This window comes from Zootoca vivipara, chromosome 6 (genome assembly GCF_963506605.1).
Source record: "Zootoca vivipara chromosome 6, rZooViv1.1, whole genome shotgun sequence".
NCBI lineage: Eukaryota > Metazoa > Chordata > Lepidosauria > Squamata > Lacertidae > Zootoca > Zootoca vivipara.
This window is the reverse complement of record NC_083281.1, coordinates 27703439-27729900: the sequence shown is the minus strand read 5'-3', so window position 1 is coordinate 27729900 and position 26462 is coordinate 27703439. Positions and strand designations below refer to the sequence as shown.

General features: G+C 48.1%; 1 protein-coding gene across 4 annotated transcripts; it reads right to left on the bottom strand.

Moving 5' to 3' along the window:
* Positions 1–527: 527 nt before the first annotated feature.
* Positions 528–25992, bottom strand: FXYD1 (FXYD domain containing ion transport regulator 1). Of its 4 annotated transcripts, none has more exons than XM_060275703.1 (8): positions 25701–25992; positions 12777–12841; positions 12003–12047; positions 10718–10792; positions 9154–9190; positions 4989–5038; positions 4063–4100; positions 528–2958 (listed from the first exon to the last, which is right to left on the bottom strand). In XM_060275703.1, exons 2-7 carry the CDS (start codon positions 12832–12834, stop codon positions 4078–4080), a joined length of 288 nt encoding a protein of 95 aa, XP_060131686.1. In that variant the 5' UTR covers positions 12835–12841; positions 25701–25992; the 3' UTR covers positions 528–2958; positions 4063–4077. The 4 variants fall into 4 exon arrangements, with proteins under 4 accessions (XP_060131686.1, XP_060131687.1, XP_034973317.2 ...); XM_060275704.1 differs by lacking the exon at positions 25701–25992 and adding an exon at positions 18597–19127; XM_035117426.2 differs by lacking the exon at positions 25701–25992 and adding an exon at positions 18700–19127.
* Positions 25993–26462: the final 470 nt, after the last annotated feature.

Here is a 26462-nt window from a genome sequence, read left to right as displayed (position 1 = left end):
AGGATGACTTGCAGCCCTATGATGGCACTCATAGAATCATAGAATTGTAGAGCTGGAAGGGGCCATAAATGCCATCTAGTCCAACCCTCTGCAATGCAGGAATCTTTCAGCTAACGTGGGGCTCAAACCCATGACCCTAGGATCAAGAGTCTCATGCTCTACCGACTGATCTATCCAGCCTGTGAACCCTAATTTATATTATTTTTGTCGCTGCTGTCAAAATCGAGGGGGGGGATTGCTGCAGGAGCTGGATTAGGCCCCCAACCTAGGTGGCACGTCACTCCTGCCTTAGGGGAAGCTAAGGCAATTAAACTAACACTGGGGAAGTGTGAAGCTCTCCTCCGATCCCTCCACAGCTGTTTGGTACAGCTGTTGTTCGGAGAAGGAGATAGTTCTATGTCCGAGCAAGGCATCTGGGAGTTTGTGTGTGGAAATTCCCAAAAATACCACCCATGTCTTACTGCACCCAGGCTCATTCATGCACAAGCACACAGACACACAGAGAGAGCAAAGTCTGACATTTCACCGCAGCTGGAGAAAGTAGCATTTTAATGTCGTGGAAGAGACTTGGCAGACATAAAAGGTCAGAAACACAGAAAGGGGTCAGCGAAACCAGGGGGACAGGGCTCAGTGGAGAGCTTTCCTAAGGGCCAGCAGTACAAAAAGCATCAGGCATTAAGCTTTGACAGGTGCCACCCACACCTGCTCCTCCTACACAGCCTAGCCCTAGAGGGAACTGAAGCAGGTGAATGTTATAGCACTGCCCTCTGCTGGAAAGAGACCACACTGCTCTGCTGCAAGAGAACGCAGGTCACCTCAAATGATACAGCACGCAGCAAGGTTAGCCTACAACTGAGAGTCATTTTTCCAAGCAGGCGAAGGCGGTTTAACAGGAGAACTAGCGTACACACTCAGGCCAAAGGCGGGAATTACTTTCTGCCTCCAGGTTTTATTATTTGAAGCATCCGCACTTGGGAGTAGATTTCCAGTTCAGGTCTGGATTTTCAGAGCCAGGTTGCATTGCTATGGCACAGGCAAAGATTTAGGCTAAGGATGGGGAAGACGTGGCACTCTAATTTGGAGCTGGACTCCCATCCGCCCCAGTTACCATAGGCAATTGAGTTGAGAGTCCTATCACATCTGGAAGGGTTACGGCTCCCGCATCCCTGGTTGGTTAGATCCAGCTAGCTCAACAGCTGGATATTCTGCACTGGCTGTAGGAAGGTCTTGGCAAAAATAAAGCTAGAAATAAAGCCAGAGCTTCTTCATCCTGTCGAAACTGTCACTATTTTTTGTTCAAGAAAGAAAAGCCTCAGTTTACTCTCGTAAGAAAAAAAAGATCTCATACTCCCTTCCCATTTATAAGAGTGTATGATTGTGCATTTGGCAGGGCTGGGAACTCACACTCCACCAGACAGGAACAAAATGAACATTCCCCGCTACGTCTTGTGGCTGCAGCTGCTAAATACAAAAAAAAGGCTCTAGGGGAATTGCAAAATCCTGGTTAGGGAGCCTCACGGTTAGGGCTGCATTATTCATCACCCTCTTCCTGGGCGTGGGGGTGGGGTGTTAGGAGAGGGGTAGTACCTCTGATGGGGGACACATTGTGCTCCTTCTGGGGTAGTTTGTTCAGCTTTGTGCCCCACCCTGCACTCAGCTCTCATGCGTGGCTCCTAGAAGCTGTCAGCATGACAGCAGCCACACTCTGGGAAATGGCTTCAAGTGGCCAGCTAAACCAGGCAAGGGTAGCCGATGGGTCTCAAATCCTCAGGGAGTTAAGGACTTCCCCTGCATATGAAGACAGGCTCCAGCAGTTTGGGTGGATGAGACCAATAGTGGGCCCAATGGTCAAGGAGGCGATTTCTGCACATCCTGCAGAGGGAAGTGAGGGGCAAATGGGGCTCCTTGTCAACTTGGAAAGGCAGCCCATCCAGGAGAAGGAAGACTCTGATCCTCAACATCTGCTGCCTTGAGGGATATCTTCAGAAGACAAGGCTAAGGAGTAAACCCTACACAAATCTGCAGTTCCCAAGGTGGTTGGATGGTGCCTTGTATGCCTCTGTCCAGCAACTCCTACGGCCAAGCTGCTGTCAAATGTATTGCTCTGCTTTCCTTTGGGCCACGTCAGCAAGGCCGAGAGGGGTCTTGCCAACTGGGCAGCCCGGGACCTTCATACACATTGCCCGGGCTTGTGCCCCAGGGAGGTCACTCTGGTGCTGCTAACGCAGCGATTAGACTTCACCCCCGAGGCGCACTCCGTTGTCTCTCAAGACAGACAGGTGCCAACAACTTCTGGAGACAGTGCTCTCCTGCAGCTTCCCCCAAAACAGTGCCTTCCAAATGTTGTCAGGACTGCAACTCCCTTCATCCCTGGCCAGTGGGCACGCTGGCCAGGTTTGATGGGAATTGGGAGTCCAACGAGATCTGGAACGCACCGAGTCAGAAAAGGCTGCCTTGCTGCCTTGCACTCTGCACTCTGCACTTGCACCGAGTGACAATCTGAAAGGCCAATGGAAGCAACACCCCACTTTGGATGAGCTTCTCTGGAACAAGAACACCCCTTCTGCTTTCTTTTCATGGACAGAGCTGCCAGCCTTTATGCCTAGATATGTCTGAAAATCATTTCTACCACCGCTCTTGGGAAGTCTCACCGTAACCGTTTGGGCACCAGGAAGGCAGAATTTGTATCCCCCATCGCCTAGGATCAGGACTAAGCTTGAGCAAAATGTGCTGGACGGCAACCCCTCTCTCTCTCTCTGTGAGGGAAATCGGAGTCTCGCAGCAAGCTAAGCACTTCCAAGTTAGGCTGGGATCACCACGAAGACAGCAGGCCTGGCATTTGCCAGGTTTGGTGCAAAAGGCAGGCGGCTTGCTGGGGAGCAGGGAGGCGAGGGCTGTGTGCAGTGCAGAGACAGGAACACTCTGGATCATGGGGGGGAACGACATGTCAGGAGCAGCCTGGGAGGAGAAAAAGAAAAGCCAGGCGCAGAAGGAGTTAAGTTCAAAATAAATCCAGAAAGGCAGAAGCCCACCAAATGCCCCCAGAGAGCCCCAATGAGATCGCAGTTTCTTCAGATGGTTCTCCACGACATACTGCTCTGTGATGTGTCCCACAGTCGACTTAGAGCAAAGGACTGCAGCTCAGTAGGAGAGCATGTGTTTGGCATGCAGGAGGTCTCAGGGTGAATCCCACCAGTGCCAGGTAGGTCTGGGAGAGACTCTTGCCCGAATCCTGGAGAGCTGCTGACTTAGGATAAGGCAGCTTCTTGTGTACTTGCCTTACAGGCCTCTCTGTAATTGCAGGCCTGGAGGTGCCTGGCTAAATTAAAAGGATTGGGTTCACCTTTAAATCCCATGGCAGCTCAGGCCCTGCGTACCTCAAGGACTGCCTCTGCCAGGCCCAGAGTTGGCACCCAGAGTTGCCAGTAGTGGTTGGCCGGTGCCACTTGGAACTGGTAGGTTGTAAGGCAGGGAGACCGACAGCAGGTGGCGCTAGAGACAATGTCTGGCAGAGGCAGCTCATTCTTGTTTTGTCCCCATCGGCCTCTTCCCTGCTGAGGATAGGGGACAGGAAGATGGCAGGTAGTGCCAACCCCTGAGCTGGCTGGAAGCGAGAGGGCAGGCAGGCTGGGTTGATTGAGCTTGGCAGGGGAATGCCCATTCGCCCCAATGGATGAGCCTCCACCAGCTACCAGGGGTCCAGCAGACCCTGCCTTGCTGATGGCTGCTCCACAGCCCTCTCTTTAACCCCTCCGGTGTTCCGATCAGCACTATTGGCAGGGTGTGCAAGCCACCATTCAGCATTTCCCACAATTCCCCCTGGATTGAACCCTGGCCACGCAGGTCCTAGTCCAAAAGTCTAACCACTGTGACACACTGCCCTTTCAGTAGTGTTCACTGGCCCACTGGAAAGTTCTACAATCACTTTCAATTTCAATATAGTGTAAACTATAAGCAAAGCTGTCAACCTGGTTTTCAGAGCATGCTAGAGGGACCCGGAGCCCAACCAGTCTTTCCAAACCAATGGTCCATCTCCCCAGTCCTGCTGTATATACAACTCACCAGTTTTAGCTTCTTCTATCTCATCCTTGTGGATAAACCTAGCAAGGAGAATCAGAAAGAGACAGTTAAAAAAAAAACCACGGTTGTTTCCCTAAAAGGCTTTAAGCTTGCTTGCTTTTTTCCTAATCCACCCCAGGCAGGAACAGTTTGCCCCAGCAGTGTGTCCTGTTACATGACAAATCAAAGCAGTCCCAAAACACATTTTGCCCCACAGCGCAGGATCTAGCAGAGGGGTGGGGAACCTGAGGCCTGGGGAAGGAATACGGCCCTCCAGACATCTCAATCTGGCCCTCCTCAGGCCACAGCCTCCTCACAGGCCTTTCTTTGTGCCTCAAGTTTTTTCCCCTGGCTGGATCCTGTCAAAGAGCTACAATTCCCAAAGTTCCCTGGAAAGGAGAACTGCTGCTCTGTGAGGGGAATAGGGGTCTCCTAACAGCCCTCAGCACCCTTAACAAATTAAAGCTCCCAGGATTCTTTGGGGGAGGCCATGAGTGTTTAAAGTGGTATGATACTGCTTTAAATGTGTGGTGCAGATGGGGCGAAAGTTGAACACACCGCCCTGCCACATAAAAGTCCACTCCGGAATTCGCTTTCTTTGTTTCAGCAGCTCAATTAAGGTGGGAAAAGTCATATCCTGGTTGCTATTGTTAAACACCTGAGCCAGAAGTCCTTGCCAATCTATTCTAACACACTTAGAAATCCTACCAGCAGATCTCAATCTACCTTCTGCCGATCCCTGGTTTAAGGGACTTCCAAAGCAGGCCTGTGCATACTTTGGGTAACCTCAAAATCAAAGATTGCAGAACCTGAAATCTTGTATGTTTAAATTTTTTCTTGATTTTCTTAAGTTTCTAGTCCTCAAGTATGAGGAAAAGATGGACATAGCAGGGGAAAATAAAGGATAACTAAAGTAGGCTGGATCTTACGCCGAATTGAGCTGCGCAGGGCTCCCTCCTCCTCATCAGGTTCACCCGTCCTGTAAATAGAAAAAAAATATTTGTCATGCTGCGCTTAACAAAAACGCCTCACTCTCTTCATATCCTGCAGCTATTTCTGTTTGTTTTTTTAAAACCACGGTGTTTTGTACAAGAGCAACGCAATAGCTCCTCCTGTTGACAGATAAAATAACTACTCAGTGCACCAACAGAAACGGTTAATTAAGGTGAGCTAACAAGCCTTGCCAACTATTGATTTATTCACACTTCCATGGGCCCCAAAGGGTTGACTACCCCTGTTTTGGACCGTGACAGCCTCTGCTCTTGTTATAATGCACAAAAGCAGCCAGTGGGCAAATTTCTGCTTTGAACGAGTCAAGTTTGTCCCTTCTTGCCCCCCATAGAATCCTGCAATTCCGACACAAAGTGCAGCCCGTTGAAATTAAGCTGGATAAAGTCTTCCTCTGTTAGATTTGTGTCCAACTGTGCTCAGGATATTAAAACGCCCAACGGTTGTTAGCATCCCTGCCTCAATACATTACTTTATTAACAGCTCTTTTAAATAATTTCTAGCCAATTCGCAATAGAAATGTCATTTGCAGAAATGTTTCTATGGTTAACCTTTGCAGAACAAGCTTCTCCCTGCTTCCCAGTCCTGAGCTTCCCAGTGAGAAAGCCATTTGTCAGCTGATGTAAATGGTTGGGAAAGGAATCACCCCAACACTAAGTGTGCTTTCCCCAGCAGGATAAAATATAAAAGAAAATGAAAATACTGGAATTAGAGGTGGGGGGAAAGCTGCTAATTTTTAATTGTCTGCACCATGGACCTTGATATGGAGTGGGGAAGGAGAGACTTTTCCTACAGGCAGACCCGCTTGTTGCATAAGGGTTTCCACAAAATACACTGCCACCAAGCAGGATGGGCCGCCTGAGTTCTGACACAACTGACCCTACCCTGCTGTTTGGAGGGCTGGTGGTCTGAGCCCTACTGCCAAGGACCCCTCCTTCCAACCCAACTATTGTGGTAGGGGAGCAGGGAGCAATGGCGTAGCGTGGGGAATTGCCCCGGGCACAAAATCATTAAGGTCTCAAAATTTCAGCACCTGGTGCTGTCTCAATACAGTTGCACAATTCCGTTGCTGGCTCTGTTGAAAATGGCCTCTCCATGAGAACCTCTCCGGGCAATGGAATGACTCTTCTTTTCTTATCTCTACAGCTGCAATCTCCTGGGTGCCACAGATGCTGTTAGGCAGCTGAATGCACAAGTGTTCTCTGCCCGTTTCCCTCCTTCTCACCCCCGCTCCTCCGGGCGGCCCGGAGTGCTGGCAACCCACGCTATGCCACTGGCTTTGTATTTACTTTTCTAAAGCCCCAAGTTTAACAATTTCCTGTCTTGCTACCAGGCCAGATTCAAGTTACTTGTGTTAATTCATAAAGCCCTAAACCAGGCACCCCCAAACTGCAGCCCTCCAGATGTTTTGGCCTACAACTCCCATGATCCCTAGCTAACAGGACAAGTGGTCAGAGATGATGGGAATTGTAGTCCAAAACATCTGGAGGGCCGAAGTTTGGGGATGCCTGCCCTAAACAACTTGAGGTGCAAATACCTTAAGGACTGCCTGATTCCTTATGGTCCACCTCAATCACTGAGACTGTCTGATGGATGACTTCTGGCTGGTTCCCAACGCTCCTAAGGTTGGGTTGGTCAAAACAGTCCAACAATGGCTGCGCTCCTTTATCTCAGGTTGGGGACAGAGGGTGGCGCTAGGGAAGTTGTCGCCACGGCACTCCTCAGTGTGTGGAGTCCCGCAGGACGCAATCCTTTCCCCGATGCTTTTCAATATCTTTATGCGCCCCCTTGCGCAGATTGTCCAGAGTTTTGGGCTGGGTTGTCATCAATATGCTGATGACATCCAGCTTTAGCTGTTGATGGACGGCTGCCCTGACTCAGCCCGGACGCACTGACCAGATGCTTGGAAGCTGTGGCTGGATGGCTGCATGGGAGCCGGTTGAAGTTAAATCCTTTGAAGACAGAGGTCCTCTGGCTGGGTCGGGATGACATGGGGTTGGGGGGCCAACTCCATCTCTTGCGGGGGCTCAATTAGTGTGGGGGCTCAATTAGCTTGGGTGTAACCTTCGACACCTCCCTTTCCATGGAGACGCAGGTTGCAGCCACAGCAAAGGTGGCATTTTTCCATCTCCGCAGTTGATCCCTTACCTTTCTCGCCCTGATCTGGCCACAGTGATCCATGCAACGGTCACCCCCAGGCTTGATTATTGTAACTTGCTTTATGCAGGGCTGCCTTTGAAGCTGACCCAGAAACTCCAGCGGGTGAAGAATGCTGCAGTGAGGCTCCTTACACGGTCCCGGCCGCGGGATCACATTCCTCCAGTGCTTTACCAGCTGCACTGGCTCCCGGTGGAGTACAGGGTCAGGTTTAAGGTGCTGGTTTTGACCTTTAAAGCCCTATGTGGCCTAGGACCCTTGTACCTACGGGACCGCCTCTCCTGGTATGCCCCGCGGAGGACCTTAAGGTCCACAAATAACAAGACTTTGGAGGTCCCGAGCCGCAAGGTGGTTACATTGGTCTCAACTAGGGCCAGGGCCTTTTCAATACTGGCCCTGACTTGGTGGAACACTCTGTCACAGGAGACCAGGGCCCTGTGTGATTTGACATCTTTCCGCAGGGCCTGCAAGACGGAGCTGTTCCGCCTGGCCTTTGGTTTGGACTCAGTCTGACCCTTATGTTTCCCTCCCCTTATGGTTTTGATTTATGGGCTACTACTAAAATGAGGCTGCATTTTAAATTGTATTTTAACCCGTATTTTAATTGTTTTTCTTTTTCTTTTACGTTTTATTGTAATTTTATTGGTGTTAGCAGCCCTGAGCCCAGTTCTTGCTGGGGAAGGTGGGGTATAAATAAAATATTATTATTATTATTATTATTATTATTATGAACTAGGGACTGAGCCTAGAGTGGGGCACGCCCTGCCCTGCGGAACTCGCTGCCACTAGAGTTCAGCAGGAACCATCCCTTCCTTCTTTAAGATGTCATTTGAAAACTATATTGTCACGAACCATCTCTTTTAAGCAATCACTATGTTTTACTGATATATTTATGGATGCTTGGGGCTGATTTTATCCTTATATGTTGCATGCCACCTGGGTATATTTTTATGAAATATGTACAGAAAGAAATAAACAAAATATTGTGAAAGCTGCCAAAGAAAACAAAGGTGGTAGCTTAACAACTCTTAACAACAAGTCTTAGCACATGGGGAAGATTTTAGTGCGAAATTCATTTGGAAATGAGCGAAGCCAAATGTCCAAGTGTAAATAGTTTTTATCTGGAGGAAAATGTGTGTGGGAAGATCTTTTTCTGATTGTACTTCTTGTTGTTTTGTACCAAACTGTTTTACTGTACACCATGGTATTGTTTTAATGAGAGGCAGTATACAAATATTTTAAATAATAATAAATAAAGGGAAGGAAACAATCATACACAAGACTTGCAAAGAAAAATAAAAATCAGTCTGACCTAGTTAGTTACCTTTTACCTGCTTAAGCAGTCTTGGATTTCAGAGCATGTGCAGAGTTCCTTATAGAAGAGAATTTCTGAGCGGGATAATACCTTTGGCCTCCTGGTTGGATGGCTCCAAGAAGACAAAGACGGAGCGCAAAGCCTGTTTGTTCGCAGAGGCAGATTGGTTTTTGGCCTATTTGTGTGATAGACTACTGGCACAAGAGATAAAGTATATTTTGCCAATCAGGAATTTCTTTAGAGGTTGATTCCACCTCCTTGATGATTCATAAAAACTTCATAAATTTCATAAAAATTCATAAAAAGAAGGCTTAGCTGTTTTTGATTAGGTGAGGTACTGCAATAAATGGTTATCAACCTCAGAATGCATACTGAATAATAAAAGACAGGATATCAGTTTGTTGCAGACTTCCGGAGGAATGGTTTGATCACAGATGTTCTAGAGGGTGCTGTTGTCCTGTTCAGATTATAATGTCACATTCTCTAAGACTCATAACTTGAGTATGCTACTTTTCTTTCTCCTTCCTAGGTCACCTGTCTGCATCTGCCATATAGAATAGCCCCTCCATCCTAGGTCACCCACTCATTTAAGCTTTTCAGGAGAAAGGCGTTACCTCTGTTGCTGGTTGAACTTGCAGCGACAACGTCGACCTGGGAAAGAGAGAGAGAAATCCCAAGTAGGGCAAACAGTAAAAGAGAATCCGTGCAGGGACAGGCGAGGGGCAAAGAAGGATTGCCAGCCTTCCTTTGGGAAGGGAGTGTTGCCAAGTGGTTGAAACAGAAAGCAGCCCACGTTAGAGGGAGCCCACGAATCAGTGGCAGAATGCATAGAGACAATCCAAACTCCAATCCACAAAATATCTAAATTCAGGATGGGAAAGACTAAATTTAAGAGCACTGAAGCCAGCCAGTCTTGAGCTAAATAGATCAACAGTCTGAGGTCCACATGGGGCTCAGAGACTACAAGTGAGACCTGCAACAAAATGTTGCAGCACATAGTGCCACTGCTCAGGGTTCCAGCCAGCCATGCCCTCCTCCCAAAAACTCCATTCCACACATCCTCTCAACGGCATTCTGAGGACACAAGCAGTTTTCATTGGGTTGCTCTTTCGGTTGGGGAAGATGCCCCCCACCCCAAGCCTGGCAACACACCCTCTTGTATCTCAGAAGCTCCAATTTATCTACAAGCCTGGTGACACTTAGCAGCTGCATGTGCTGTTAATGTGCTGCAGAAGACCACCAGAAGGTGGCAGTAGAAAGTTATGGCAGAGCACGTAACTTTGCCTGTGGAAGGCCCCAAATTCAATCCCCGGTGTCTCCAGGGAAGTGAGTGGTGGGAAAGACCTCTGCTGGGGTCCCTGTAGAGCCTCTTCCAGTCAGAGGCAGCAATAGTGGAAAAGGCAGGCCAAATGCCTGACTCCGTAAAAGACAGCTTCATATATAGAATCATAGAATTCTAGAGTTGGAAGGGACCACAAGGGTCATCAAGTCCAACCACCTGCAATACAGGATTTTTTATTTTCATTTTTGCCCAATGTGGGCCTCGAACCCACGACCCTGATATTAAGAGTCTCATGCTCTACTGACTGAGCCATATGTCCACATGGGCTCCTTGATCCATTTCCCTACAGTAGTTTCCCCCTCCTACCCCGCCTCCACCAGCTGCTTTTCACTCCTCGAGAGAAAAGGTACAACTGTCTGGTGTGTGAGACAGAGTGTGCTACTGAGCCCTTCTGTGTGGGTCTTAGGGGAGAAAAAATAACAACTGGACAGTGGTGGCTGGTTCCCATTTCGAACTGGCTAGGCAGGAGGCAGGAGGTCAACAGTAGGTGGCGCCAGAGCCAGCTGATTCTAGTTTTGTCCACACCCTCCTCCCTGATGACTCCTATGACACTGAGATTGAGGGCAAGGATAGCCAGTAACACACCCTGTATGCTGGATGTAAGTAAGAAAGCAAGGCTGGGTCTGGCAGAGGGCAGGCTGAGAGTTGGTGGGACAGTGTCCCTTTCGCCCTGAGCAATCAGCCCTCCACTAACAGGAGCCCTTCCTCCCCACAACTGCACAGGCTGCAGCTGGATTTTATTAAGGTCGCAATGTTGGGGGACATTCAGCAGGTGCCGTGGCTCAGTTTGGCTCATTATAAGGCAGGGAAATGCGGGGGGGGGGGAATCTACTCACTGAGCACAATGAGAATGCCAAGCAGGAACAGGACGACAGCAACAACCAGCCCCCCGATTCTCAGCGAGTGGTAATCTGAGAAGGAAGGAGAAGGAAGAAGTGGTCATCTCCAGCTGGGAACATATCCCCGACTTGGAATGAGGGGGCGCTCTTGTGAAGCTTTGCATCAGTGTTCCCCAACCTGGTGCTTTCCGGATCAGTAGCAGCTGGTGCCCATCGGGATAGGTAGGGTCAAATTCTGGTAGCCCAAGCCGTATGCGGAGCTCTCAAGCAATGATAGCAAGAGCCAACTAAGGAAAGGAGGCCCCAATCTCTTTGCAGAGCTCCAATTCCCATAGTTCCCTGTGGCGAGGGATTGTCTGCTAAACCGCTCTGGAAATTGTAGTCCCGTGAGGGGAATAGGGGTCTTCTAAGAACTCTCAGGGGACGCGGGTGGCGGTGTGGGTTAAAGCACAGAGCCTGGGCTTGCCGATCAGAAGGTCGGCGGTTCGAATCCCCGCGATGGGGCGAGTTCCCGTTTCTCGGTCCCAGTTCCTGCCAACCTAGCAGTTTGAAAGCACGTCAAATAGATAAATAGGTACCGCTCAGTTGGGAAGGTAAACGACATTTCTGTGTGCTGCTCTGGTTCGCCAGAAGCGGTTTTGTCATGCTGGCCACATGACCTGGAAGCTATACGCTGGCTCCCTCGGCCAATAACGCGAGATGAGCGCCGCAACCCCAGAGTCGGTCACGACTGGACCTAATGGTCAGGGGTCCCTTTACCTTTACCTTTATGAACTCTCAGAAGGGTTCTTGGGGGGAGGAGATGACTGTTTAAAGCGGTATCACAGCACTTTTAAGGCACGGTGAAAATGTGGCACAGGTTTCCTCCTCCCTGTTGAGTCCTAGAAGGCCAACACTGAGACTAAGGAATAGGAAGCTGACAGCCAGAGCCACCTCTTGTCAGTAAAGAGGTAGGCAGACCTGCAATGGCTGGCTGGGGACAGACTGATCTTGTTGTGGCAGTGCCCCGCTTGCTCGAATGGATGGGGAGCAAGGGAGACATAGGCTAAGGGAAATAGCCTCTGCAGGTGGTGATGGAAGGTTAAAAAACAAAAAAAAAACTCTCCTTTGCATCAGTGCTGAGCTCCAAGTCAGAGTCATCCGCACCTCTTTTAAAGTTGTAGGTTTTTTAATTTCAAAAACAAGGAGATTGGACAACACGTTTTTTGTTTCCAAAAGTCTGTTGGGGGGTCTCTGCCCTTGCGATCTATCTCTTGACCCCAGGTAGTAACAACTGGCTCACCATAATTGAATGGGTCATGTGGAATGTCATTGGGTTGTGCTGGTTCTGAAAGAGAGGCAAACACGCACACACACATATATAGAGGAGATTAATAATATGGTTATCCTTAAATCTTCCCTCCCCCCCGCCCCCATTCATCACTCACTTTATACTGAACAACTTAGCATTATAATAGCTTTCCATGATCTTGATAAACCCCATGGGGGTATGTTTTATTATTATTATTTATTTTTATTTATACCCCACCTTTCCTCCTCTTTAAATTGCATTTCCTATCCTACCTGGCAACTAAGCGGCACATAAATAAATAGCAACAAAAACAACACTGAAAAGGCCTGGATATATAAGGGGCACTTTCAGACACCTGCTATTTTGGGGTGACATTCAAGCACATACTGGCAAGTTCAGATTTATTTGATTTATTATATGTTTATCCTACCTTCTGCTGCCCCCACAAGAAGTTTGAGATGGTGTATATGGTTTTCCCCTTCCCCATTTAATCCCCACAACAACCCTGTAAAGTAGGCTAAGAGGCAGTGACCGGATCAAGGTCACCCAGTGAGTGTGGATTTGAACCATGGTCTCCCAGGTCCTAGTCCGAGATTCTAACCACTACACCACCCTGGCTCACCAAGATCCTTTTTGACTATAAGGCGCAGTACATTTTTGAACTGGAGTTTCTTTTTGCGCAGAGTACAAAATGCCCAAATGTCAGCAGATGTTCTCAGCCGATTCTCCTCCTCCTCCTCCTCCTCTGCCCCCCCCCCAGCTTACCTGCTACTGCAGATCTTATCAAGATCCCACACAGAGGCAGAAGGAACCACAAGTCCATGGCTGTTCTGAGGAGATATAAAAGCAATGGATAGTCAGACTCCTGGCTTGAGCAATGTGCAAGATGTAATATGGTTTAGCTGAGATTCCTGCATTGCAGGGGGTTGGAGTAGATGACCCTCGGGGTCCCTTCCAATTCTATGATTTTGTGGTTCAATCTGCCCACCATCCAGGCAAGTAAGAATCGTCAGAATTCAAGGACGCATTCTAGCCAGGCAAAAACTCACAGGAAGGCACAAAATAAGGCTGGTGAGGTGTGCAGCCTGGAGGGAAAGGGGGTGTGGTCTGAGGGAAAGGGGTGTGGCCTGGAGAAAGGGGCGTGGCCTGGTGAGCGAGCTGAGGACCACACAGAGAGTCCTGGAAGGTTGCATTTAGCCCTGGGGTTCCCTACTACGGGGTCCAACTACACAATGTGTTAAGCACACTTTCTAAAAAGTGTACTTAGCCCCAGCATGCAAAGAGAACCCTGTTGGGGTTTCTCCCCTATCCTGTTTTCCACTAAAAGGGCATTTCCCCTCTTCATTCCCCCTTTCTTCTCCCTCCCCCACCCTTTTCTCCCAACAGCAGTGTTCAGCAAGGCTGTTGCCTTTCCTTCTTGAGAGGGCTCCTGCGCTGTTAACAGACGCACCAATCTGAGGCAACCAGCAGAAATTCAACAGGTAACATTTCCCACCTCGTTGGCATTGCCCTGCAGGAAGAACGCAGCCTGTTGGGGAGTTCCCGCTGAGCAAGCAGGAACCTTGAGAGAACACAAAGTCGGCTACTCTTTAGGAAGGAAAAGTAAACAGCAAGTCCACCGGGAGCCAGGAGGGGTACGGTTAAAAATAGAGCTTTGCTGAGAAACGTTCCAGAATTAGAGAACGTCCCTCAAAACGCAAGCAGGAAACAAAGATGTCTGAGAAGTGTCAGCAAGACGGCTGTGGGGAGAGGGGCGGTGGGGGGGCGGTGGGGGGGCGGTCCAGATCAGCCAGGTGGAAAGGGAAATGGGACTGGGAGAGGAGAGGAAATGGTTCCTCAAACAGCTGGGGCTGGACCCATGATTTCACATCCTGAAATGGCCTCAGTGTCCCTGTGGAAGGGAGGGCAAAGGCCTGTAACTATGGCAACAGGCTTTTTGCAGCCACCGAAAACTGCTTTGCAATGTTTGCAGATGATAACCTGTCTCTAGGGCGCTCAGGGACGTTTCAGGGTTTCCCTTCTGCCTGCCCCCCTGCCCTGGCAGGCAATTAAGCTCGCAACCTTCCGACAGAGAAAGGTCCTGTCGTGCTCTTAACCAGAACAGAATTCAGCTAAAATTCAGAGTTTCTGTTTGCAAGTGCCTATGGCCTCCAATGGCCGAGGCGGCACTTATGGAGAACAACTGAGGCTTGCAATAAAATACTGCAGTATATATCAGGCCTCCGAGCTGCTCAGCCCTGCTCCAGGAGACTCCATTCTGTATCCCTCTCCCCCGCCCATTCCTCAGGGGTCCCATTTGGCTCAATTTCTGCCGGCACTCATCACATGACTTCGCTGCTAGGCACCGGTTCAAAAACAACCACCACCACCGGACTAGTGCTGGAAGGCACACACACAATTGCCCGGGAGGCAGGCCGGCCCCTGCTTCCTCACTTCCTACCCCAGCCCCCTAGTGCTCAGACAAACAGATCCTTTCCACAAACATCCTTCTGGCTTGCATGTTTGGCTGCTGCTGCTATCACTAACCCAGCAGGAAAGGGGAATAGGAACACTCCCATGCCTTGGGCTCACTCTCTGCCAGAAAGGCCACACTTTTAACTACAAACGTCAGCCAAGAGATTTCTCGGTGCAACAAAGAACGCCCCAGCTCACGCACTTGGAGCTGCTCTAAACGTTAGGTACCACTCTGCTCTCAAACCATTTTGTTTGCAAGCTCTGCAACAGAACTCGCTTCAAACTGGCTTTCAAGGTACAGTGCCAAGCGTTTGCAGGTGCTCTGCTGCCGAGCTACACTTCCTTCTTGTGTTAGCCAGATTTGCAGCTATGCAATGATGCCAGCATTGACTGAGAGAGGTGTTGCAGGTAGGAGCAGGGACCTGTCAACCTCCTGTCAATCAATGAGCGTGGGAGGAGCTGGGGAAATTCCTCCTCTGCTAGGACGACCCCCAGGGACCTCACAACCAAGGCACAAGACCAAAAATGTGGAAGCCAGGCTCTGGCAGGAAGCAGAGTGTCGCCAAAGCCTTGTGGAATGTGCAGGAGACGTTTGGGCCTGCCCAGGCAGCTCATAATTTTGAGATCCATTGGACAAGGGTACAAAAGCTTATCTCCATGCTGGGGAGATTGAAACGGGGGGGGGGGGACGCAGACGGTTAGACTGGCTGGACAATCCAAGGACGGCCAGGTTTAGAGCTGCCTGAATGTTCTTTTGTCGGTTCATTGTACCCCTAATTTCCCACACATACCCACCCTATTGTTTGTTGCTGTTGCTGCAGAGCAACACCCGCCTGCCTTCCCCTGCTACTCAGTAACTGCATCCCAGCAGGGAGCACATTCCTGGAAGAAAGCAAGTTGGCCGCTGGGGTTGCCTCCCCTCCAGCAGGGCTAGCAATGCTACTGGGCACCAGGAGAAACAGCATGCCTCTGTTTTTTTAAAAAAAAATAAATTTTATTCAATTTTCCAAATTAAGCCAATTAAAATAATAAAAAAAAAACATTCTTTTATACAAAACGTTATAAATTTTCATCTAACATCTTGCTCTGCCGAGCTACGACTTCCCCCCCTCCCTTCACGCGGGTTTCTTGTTGACTCCCTTTTTGCAGTTCCTTTTTTACTTTTTAATCAATTCGTAGGATTTATTTCAATCCTGCAAGTGTTTTTAAAGATCTACAGTTTTTCTCCATATAATCCACATATTTACTCCAGTCTTTATGAAACCTTGTCTCCCCCTGGTCGCGAATCTTGCAAGTCATCCTTGCGAGTTCAGCATAGTCCATCATTTTAATCTGTCACTCCTCAATTGTTGGTAGTTCCTGTATTTTCCATTTTTGGGCTAACAAAGTCCTAGCCGCGGTTGTCGCATACATAAACAATACTTGATCTTCTTTTCTAATCTCTTCTCCCATTATTCCTAACAAAAATGCTTCCGGTTTTTTTGGGAAAGTATATCTAAACATCTTTTTCAACTCATTATATAACATCTCCCAAAATCTTTTTACCTTGTCGCATGTCCACCACATATGATAAAATTCACCATTTCCCTCTTTACATTTCCAGCAAATTTTGTCACTCATTCTATACATTTTGGCTAATTTAACTGGTGTTAAATACCATCTATACATCATCTTATACACATTTTCTTTCAAGGCAGTACATGCTGTAAATCTCAAAGTTTGAGTCCATAATTTCAACCACGCGTCATATTCAATATTATGCCCAAAATCTTTTGCCCACTTAATCATCGCTTCTTTTGTCAACTCATCTTTTGTATACCATTCTAACAGCAGATTATACATTTTTGACAGAAGCTTTGTTTTGCCTTCAAGCACTTCTATTTGGAATTTGGACCTTTTATCCTCAAATCCTATTTTTCTGTCCTCCCTAAGAACATCATTTATTTGATGGTATTGTATCCATCCTGTTAAAACTCCTTTAATTTCTTCGTAGGGTTTAAGTCTCCATCCTTTTTCAGTCCTTGTCAAGATTTCCTCATAAGTGGCCCACCTCCCCTCCATATTTACTTTCTTAACTGTTAATACCTCTACTGGTGAAACCCACCATGGTTTTTTAGTCTCTAGCAGCATTTTGTTTCTTTCCCACACCTCGTACAGAGATCTTCTTATCACATGATTAGTAAACCCAGTATGAGACTTCTTTTTTATCATAACATAAATATGCATGCCATCCAAATCTATTGTTAAAACCTTCCAAGTCTAGCAGATCAGTATTCTTTAACGTTATCCACTCTTTAATCCAACACATACAAGACGCTTCATAATAAAGTCTTAAGTCTGGCAGGGAAAAACCGCCTCTTTCTTTTCTAGAAACAGCATGCCTCTGGCAGCCAATTTTGGGGGCAATACATCTGTCGCCTCCAGGCTGCCTGTGTTTTTCGGGAGGGATTCAGGCACAGAAAGAAATTTAGGCTTGCAGAATTCCAGTGGGTAAAAGCGCCTAGCTGTTGCCTTGCAACCACAAATCCTAGATGAAGCAGGGCAGGCAACAGACCTTTTTTGTGGTTAGGAAAGCGACAGCGAGACCAGGGTTCAAATCCCCAGGGTTCAAATCACCAGGCAGACCTGATGCTCGCTAGGTGACCTGGGGCCAGCCACAATCTCCCAACCTAAACAACCTCACAGGGTTGTTGTGAAGTTAAAAATGGCGGAGTAAAAATGGAGTATAAAAGCAAGAAGTAAGATATATATGAAAATTAAAGCTAGACATAGCCTAACCTCTGTGTAAGCTGTGTGCAAGCGAATCCACATAAATGCTCAAGAAACAGAACTGCAGGAGCCCAATATTTATGCAGGTTATTCTGCCTTGCTCTCAAGCTTCGCCACCCCCTAGTACCCGACGGGCCAGAGGGGCTGTTAAAACAGGAGGTCCGATGCATGTGCCAATAAGTCACCATTAATGAAACCGATTGCCTTTACTGTATTGTTAATTTGCCCTGATGGGAGCACGATGCAGAAAATTTCGAGTTCAAGCACCCAAACGCCTTGGACAATCTTGGCATTGCAGTGCTGAGTTTCAGAGGAAAGGGGGCAGAGAGAGAAAAGGGCCCCCTTTCACCCACTGGTGGATCCAGTTAACGCGGACTGTACCTCAACTGGATCAGACCTTTCCTTGGGGGCTGCATTCCCACCAGGGCCATTTCCCACCAGTTTTAGGGGGGGTGCGAGGGGGAGGAGATTCCATCTTGCAACTTTTTTTGCTGGCAGAATCTTAGCACTATGTTGAACACAAGCCTGTACCCTTAAAGCCCCTTTCCCTCCCCACAAAGAATCCTGACAACTTTAATTTAGTGAGGGCGCTGGGAACTGTAGTTCTCTGCTGCTTTAAATGCACCTTCACAGGGTGAGGCCAGGCATCATGGGAGGATGTCACATCAACACCGAAGGTTTATTTCATTTATTTGTTTTTATACATTTTTATTTATATATTTCAAAGAACAAGTTACAACATTTGCCAATGTACAATCATTTACCATAACTATGGACTTCCCCCCATCCCTCCACGGCTTCCCTAATTTTCCCACTTATGCTGCATGCTAGTTATTCTATATCTTACCTTTTCCACAGTATTTTCCAATATGTATTTTACTGCTGTTCTTACTCTAAAGCCACTTGTGTTTTAGCATGCTTACAATAGCTTTTTAAAAATAATCTACGAACTTTCTCCAATCCTCCTTCAATTCTGCCTCATCTTGGTTTCTGATTCCACTAGTTAAACTTGCCATTTCTGCATATTCCATCAATGTGAAAAACCCACATGTTTAAAGCACATTAAAAACACATGGCTTCCCCCCAACAAGACCACCACCACAGAATCCTGGGAACTGCAGTTTGTTTTAAAAACCCTGGCTTTCCAAGCATTGCTACACACCAGAGAAAAACGCTTGCCCCCTGATTCTGCCATGCTCCATTCAAAAAAAAACCAACACAACCCCTCGGTTGACAGCTCCGTTACAGCCCCTGACACAGCTGTCCCTGTTCCTCCCCGGAGAGGTGCCCATTCTGCTGGGCTTTGGCATGCAAGGGTGTTATATTATCCCACCCATAGGCTCACCCTCGCAGGAAACTCACCCTGCCCAACAGCAGTGCCCTTGGGGTCTTCTTGTCTCCTTTCCCCAGAAAAGGGGTGGGGGAATTGCTTTGCTACCTGCCCCGTACAGCCCCTCACACCTACCCCTCAGGATCCGTATGGCTGGGCCTCCCTGGTCTTTCGAGAGGAGATAAAGGCTGTTTGGAGCTGAGGGAAAGGAACAAACTTCTTTTTTAAAAAAGAGGGAAGGTACTGGCTAGTGGCAGAGAGGGAAAGATTAGGGGAGCTAAATTAAGTCTGCCTTGGCTCCAGGACAAAGGCAGGAGGGGAACAGCAGCGGGTGCTGCAGACAAGTGCGAAAGAAAAGAAAAAACCCACAGGCAGAACAGCAGAGGAGACAGGCTGGCTGTGCATGTAATATTCACTTAAAAGCACATGGATTTTAAGAAGCCCGGGAACTGTAGTTTTGCCCTTCACAAAACTACAGTTCCCAGATCCCTTAACAAACCGTGGTTCCCTGGATGCTTTGGGCCAGGGTTTCCCAAACACTGGTCTCTGGCTGTTTTTGGACTACAATTCCCATCATCCCTGGCCACTGGTCCTGTTAGCTAAGGATAATGGGAGTTGTAGTCCCAAAACAGCTGGAGACCCGTGTTTGGGAAGCCCTGCTTTGGGGGAAGCAATATGCTTTAAATGTATGGGATGCACACAGCCAGAGAGGGAGAAGGAGTTGGATCAGGCTAGACCAGTGTTTCCCAACCTTGTGCCTCCAGATGTTTTGGGACTACAATTCCCATCATTCCTGACCACTGGTCTTGCTAGCTAGGGATGATGGGAGTTGTAGTCCCAAAACATCTGGAGGCACAAGGTTGGGAAACACTGGGCTAGACTGCCGCCCCCAAACTATGGGATGGACTACCAAGCAGGTCTACAGAAGAGAGGGGCTCTACAATTCATGCATTTGTATAGTGTGTGTGTGCGTTTATTTTCATGTTTTGAGAATATATACCACAGGAAAGCAAGCTACAAGGACATCAGAAAACATGCGCCAATGCAGCATTATTGTTCTTTAAAGTAGCAAATGACGAATCTGACATTCTGCAGAGGACACTCTGTTAACCAAGGGTGCATCAGGTTTGGAAACCTTGAAATGAAACCAGCCTGTTTGTTTTCCCCTCTGTGGGGATGCCTGCAAGCTTTGCTGTGACTCATGATTCATTCATTTTAACTAGCTAGATTGCCCACACAAACTGATGCCACACTCTTTGGAGAGAGAATGAAGCACCTCTCTTCCCTTTTGCAGACTTACCTGGAGGGGATGCACTTGAACCTAACTCCTGCATTTAATTTATCTATTAGTTTATCGCATTTATATCCCACCTTTTCCCACCTTTTCCTCCAAGGAGATCTAGGTAGTGTACGTGGTTTTTCCCCTCCCCATTTTATTGCCACAACAACCCTGCAAGTTAGGCTGAGAAGCAGTGACTGGCCCAAGTGAGCTTCATCTGGAGAGTAGCAACATGAGAACAGGGTCTTTTCTGCAGTGGCTCCCTGTCTGTGGTATGCTCTCTCTAGGGAGGCTCACCTGGCACCTTCACTACATATTTTTAGGCGTCAGGTTAAAACAGTCTTTTTCACCCAGGCCTTTGGCTAATTAATCTATGGCTTTTAAAACTAAGTGTAGGGTGTGTGTTATTGTTTTGTTTATTATGTTACATATTTCTGTGTTTATTTCTGTGTTTATATACTGTAAACCATCCTGTGATCCTCGGATTAAGGGTCAAATGGCCAAATGGCAATTTGAACCCCAGTCTCCCAGGTCCTAGTCTGGCCCTCTAACCACTATGCAACACTGTCTCTCCCCTAAGCTAAGCACCTAGCCTGCCTTTGATTTCCAAGGCAGGAGTGGGATGGGAGGGGTAGGACTGGGAATGGGGAGTGCAAAGCTTTAACCCAGGCATCCCCAACCTTCGGCCCTCCAGATGTTTTGGACTACAATTCCCATCATCCCTGACCACTGGTCCTGTTAGCTAGGGATCATGGGAGTTGTCAGCCAAAACATCTGGAGGGCTGCAGGTTGGGGGTGCCTGGTTTAACCCTTTCTCTGCATGCTAGTTAACTCACCCCGGCCGCCCAGTCTGTTGCTTCTAGTCCTTATCACATGCAAACACACATGTATACTATCTTAAGAAGAAGAAAATGCACAACAGCAGACTACACATTTAATGCAGACTGCAGTTTATCCATTTCCTAGCATAGTTAACTAGACTTTTTGCTGTAAGGGGCTATTGGGTCAGTGGTTTGGTCCAGGTTGGTACATTGGCCCCAGAAGCAGCTGAGAGGCACAGCACAAGTAAGATCCTTTTATTGATACTTTCAGTGGAAGCATCAATGCGCGTCTCTTTGCACTTGGAATCGGGAGCATGCGGATTAATGCCCAGCAGCAGCACAGCCAATGATCAGAGATGAAGGCCAAAAGTTCTCCAACCTTACTTCACTTTAATATACTCAAAACAAAGGGGCGAAAGGAAGACAGATCTCTGCCCCAAGAAGCTGAAAATCTAAATTCCAGCAATAAGGGAGAATAATGAAGAGAGCCAGGGGCACCGACTCTATAAGGCTAAGCTGTCTATGCCCCCCGCCGCAACAATACCTGTTGGGAGCAGGCCAAGGTCTTTTTGTCCAACCCCCTGCAATGCAAGAATCTCCTTTCTTGTAACTTGAAGCCATTGGTTCAGGTCCTACCCCCTGGAGCAAGAGAAAACAAGCTGCTTGCTCCATCTTCCATGTAGAAGCCTTTTAGATATTTGAAAATGGCTATCCTATCTCCTCTCAGTCTCCTCTTTTCCAGGCTAAATATCCAGCTCCTTCAACTGTTCCTCATAAGGCTTGGTTTCCAGACCCTTGGTCATCTCAGTTGCCCTCCTCTGCACATGGTCCAGCTTATCAATATCCTTCTTATATTGCAGCACCCAGAACTGGACACAGTAAGTATTCCAGGTGTGGACTGACCAAGGCAGAACAGAGTGGTACTATAACTTCCCTTGACTTGGACATGATACTTTTGTTGATGCAGCCTAGAATGGCATTAGTTTGTTTTTTTCCTGCTGCATCACACTGTTGTCTTATGGGAAGTTGTAGTTCAAAACATCCGGAGGGCAGCAGGTTGGGGATGCTTAGAAGATATAGACAGAAAGGGAGGCTTGGTTCCTGCCTAGGACTCGGCCATTCATTGGCTCAAAGCTTTTGTAGGTTAGTATTCTGAGAGCTGGACCATAAAGAAGGCTGATCGCCAAAGAATTGATGCTTTTGAATTATGGTGCTGGAGGAGACTCTTGAGAGTCCCATGGACTGCAAGAAGATCAAACCTATCCATTCTTAAGGAAATCAGCCCTGAGTGCTCACTGGAAGGACAGATCGTGAAGCTGAGGCTCCAATACTTTGGCCACCTCATGAGAACAGAAGACTCCCTGGAAAAGACCCTGATGTTGGGAAAGATTGAGGGCACAAGGAGAAGGGGACGACAGAGGACGAGATGGTTGGACATTGTTCTCGAAGCTACAAACATGAGTTTGACCAAACTGCAGGAGGCAGTGTAAGACAGGAGTGCCTGGCGTGCTCTGGTCCATGGGGTCATTAAGAGTCGGACACGACTAAATGACTAAACAACAACAACAACAAAATTGCAAGAGGCAGGGGAAGAAGTGACCCAGCAAGGAAAATTCCTCTTGGGTGTAGCACACGGGAGTTCAACTAAGCCCTTTGGCCCAAGCCCTCTCCCCTGACTTGTTGTTTGGCAGCTCTGTCTAAATATACCCAGGCTAGCAGGATGCTGGAGTTATAAATATCCCCCATACGACCCCCATGGCATTCAGCCTCACAGCTCTGCTTGGGTTCATTTCAGTACCAAGCCCTTCCAAAGACGATAAGTAGCAACAGCATTCCACCTTTGCCGCAAGCCTGTTCTCCATTTGCACAAAACTCACGGGCCTGGAGAAGACTGTCTTGGGTTTGTAGGTGGGGAGCAGCAGTTAATATCTCCATGCATTTGCACCTTGCCCTTGATCCTGAGAAGGGTTGTCAGAGAGGCTCACAATTAAAACTATCCATTTAAACGACAGGTGGCTACATTTTTAAAAAAGAAGCAGAACATTAAAAACTCAGGCAAATTATATAACTTTAAAACCCATGTCAGTAGAGTGTTATATTGTTTTAATTGCTTTTAAAAAAACTGTTTTAATAGTTATAATGTTTTGGTGAACTTATCTTACATTTTTAATAACGAATGTCTTCAACTTTTGGATGAAATTGCATTATTGTGTATTTTAAACACATCTGGGTATATTTGTTGCCATTTACACTTGTAAAGTGCTTAGAAGCCCTTTTGGCAACTCAGCAGTATGTAAATAAATAAATAGCTAACAACAACTGTGGGAAATTGCAGTCAAATATAACTAGCAAGCCTAGGGCTAGTTAATGCATGAAGGAGTTAAAACCACAGAATTGTATTCCTAGACTCTGTTAGTTCACGCCCCCTCACCTCTGGTGAAGGAGGATATGCTTAACGTACAAGGAAGATCTAGTAGGAAAGCAGAAATTAATTACACCGTCTCAATCATGTTGGTTTCGTATGTTAAAGTAATTTAAGAGACTAAGATTTTTCTTGTTCCTGACTGCAGGGATTCGGAAACTAGGAAAGACACCAGGCTAAAGGTAGAAGATAGGTCCACTAGCATGCAACCTTTTAGAACATACACAAGCACTTTAAAAATTGTACTGTGATTTTCGCTCACAAAAAAAAACAACCTGCAAAGAAAGTTGCTATTGTTCCCCGAAGAAGGGGAACGTGTTCTACATGGAGTCAGTGCCTTGATCCATCTGGCTCAGCATCACCTTCACCAACTTCCACTGCCTGGTGCAGGCTTCTCAGAGGCATCTGGTTGGCCAACCGTAAGAACAAGCAGCTGGGATTTTCAGGGCCATTGGCCTGATCCTGCAGGTTCTACTTATGTTGTGCGGATGCCTGATTATCGTTTTTCAAAAGCAACTACTCTATTCCGAACTTAAAAATGGAAAGCGCAATGCTGGTGGTCAACAAAAGAGGTTTAAAGACTGTCTCAAAGCAAAACTAAAAAAAAAAGTGTAGTATAAACACCGACAACTGGGAAACACTGGCCTTCGAGCGCTCCAGTTGGAGAACAGCCTTTATCAAAGGTGTCATGGGCTTTGAAGACACTCAAACTCAGAATGCAAGGGAGAAATGTGCTAAGGGGAAGGCACGCTTGGCAAATCCACACCGTGATCAACTCCCACCTGGAAACCAATGTCCCCACTGTGAAAGGACATGTGGCTCCAGAATTGGCCTCCACAGTCACTTACGGACTCATTGTTAAAACCGTGTTTATGGAAGACAATCTTACTCAGCTACGAGTGGTCGCCAAAGAAGAAGACTTATGTTATTAAGGTGCTCTCCAGAATATTTGGACTGCAATCATTCCCAAATGTAACAAAAAGGCTGGTAGAAATGAGAACCGGTCTCAGGCTTCCACAGAGCACATAAGAAGAGCACATCATCCTGGAAAGGCTGTACTTCAGCAGTTGAGCAGCTCCTTTGCCTGCAAAAGGTCTCAGGTTCAATCCCTGGCACCTCCAGGTAAGGCTGGAAAAAAACTCCTGCTCTGTGTCAGCTAGATGGTCTAAGAAGGCAACTTCTTGCCTTTCCCCCAGTGGCCAGCCAGACACAGCATTAGCCCTTTCTCCTGCTGCTGCCGTTCCCCAGCAGCTGGTTTTCAAGAGGCAGGCTGCCTTTGACCTGGCAGTTTGCATGCAGCCCTTCATAAGACACACCCTCCATCCATTTGCCTAACACCCCCTTCTGGGCCATCTCAGCACACCAAGTTCCATAAAGAAATTCTGTAATTTGCAAAACACTAACACAGCATTCTCGCAAGCCCAGAGCATTTCCCTTAGGAATGTTGCTAAAGGCAGCCATTCTTTCTCTCTTAAAGCCAAGAAAATATTTCTAGTCAACATGAGTGGATTGGGTCACTTGCCATGCTCACCTAACACAAACCTCCCATTCAACCACCTTCCACTTAGGGTTGCCTGCCAGCCACCTCCACCCACCGCCAGCACCTAGGCTCCTGTGTCTTTTTCCAGCTGAGCGGCATACAAAAATTCAACAGGAGAAGCCTTCCCTGGCAATAACATGATGTAGGGGGGAAGGTTTCCCCTGTTGAACTTGTGCCCGCTTGCACCACTGGGGAAGACACACCAGCTTTTCTAATAAGAGTCATGCGGCTCTTCGGAGTTATCCTCCCAAACTCCTGGGATTATTTCAAAATATCGGGTCTTTCCCACAGATTTCAAGATCACCCCAATGACCTTTGCAGGAGGATGGCCTCCTTTGTATGCTGTTAAATTTTCAGAGATCACAACTAATGCAGAGAAACCCAGGCACAGGCTCTTCCACATTATCCAGCTGTTTCACGGGGCTCGGAGAAGGGAAACTGTTTATTTGCCCCATCAACTGAGCAAGCACACCAGAAGGTAAAGGACCCTAACAGCCAGGGGCAGCAATGTCAAGGGGGAGAGTCTTGGCTCAGCTGTAGAACATCTGCTTTGAGTGCAGAAGGTTCCAGGTCCAATCCATGGCTTCTGGAAGTTGGGAGCTAGGAAATTCTCCCGATTGAAACCCGGGAGAAACAGCTGCCAATCAGTGTGGGCAATACAGAACTAGAGGGACAGCTGATCTGCTTCCTCCCTTCTTAAGTTGGCAAAGGTCAGACCACCACCCCACCCCAGACCCAAGCACACTAACAAGAGCCCCCTAGACTTGCCACAGTGAGGGAGAAGACTCACTAAGAGGAGTGGGGCCATGGAGAGTATCCTGCCCTCCAAAAACCTGGAGCTGACTTTGCTAATAGCTCCCAACTTAGATTTAATAGTCCACTAATGACGGGTGACCACCAGTATTAGCACTTTCCAGGAAGCAAAGTCACGCTCATCTCCAGCACAAAAAGAAACCCGACCTCCAAAAGGAGGCGATTTCGTGCCCCTTATCGAGATTCTGGCGTCTCTGTTCACTCCGGATCGCACCCACCTCCAAATCAACCCACAACAGCAGACCGTTGCCTTGAACTTACTTGGCAAAGCGCTTTCCGAGAAGTTCAGAGACGCACACAAACACCGATGGCTTTCGGTCGCCCCCACCTCTTCCTACCCGTCCTCGCTATTTGCCACGCGGTTCCGGGCCCGATCGGTGGTCCCGAGCTTCCCTTGCCGAGCGTCGGCAAACAGCCTCGTCGCCGGCGCGAACCCGGGTGGGCATGGGAGGCGCCACGGGGGCCGGCGGGGCCTGGGCGGGGCGCGGAGCTCGGCTGGGCCGGCCGGGGGTCAGCAGCCGGAGGGAAAGGCCGGAGGAGGGAAAGGGAGGCAGGCAGGCTGCTGTCGTGTTGGCGTGCGCGCACAGCTAGCGCGCCTCGCGGTTGCGTGTGGATGGCGCACGCGGCAGATCCGGGCGTGGGGCTACTTGACGCGCGCGGACACGCGTGTAGTGAGTGAGATCCGTGCCGAAGACCATTCATGGCAGGCGTCGATTTCTCTTCCCCCTCGTTTTTTTATGCGTTTCTAAAAAGTGACTTTGAGCTTGGAATGCGTGGACGCTCCTCTCTGTCGGGCAGTCACGCCCCGCCCCCTTAATCACGTTTTTTTCCTGGCCGCCCCCCACCCACGATCGTCCTTTTTCTTTGCTTTCTTTCATTTCTGCAGACTTTGCCTATCCTCGGTAACGACAGGGTGGTTTATCCTCGTGGGTTTGTGTGCGCGTGCGCGCTTAGCAACGCGGGGAAGTCCGGGATCAAATTGCAGGGGGTTGGACTGGATTACCCTTAAGGTCCCTTCCAACT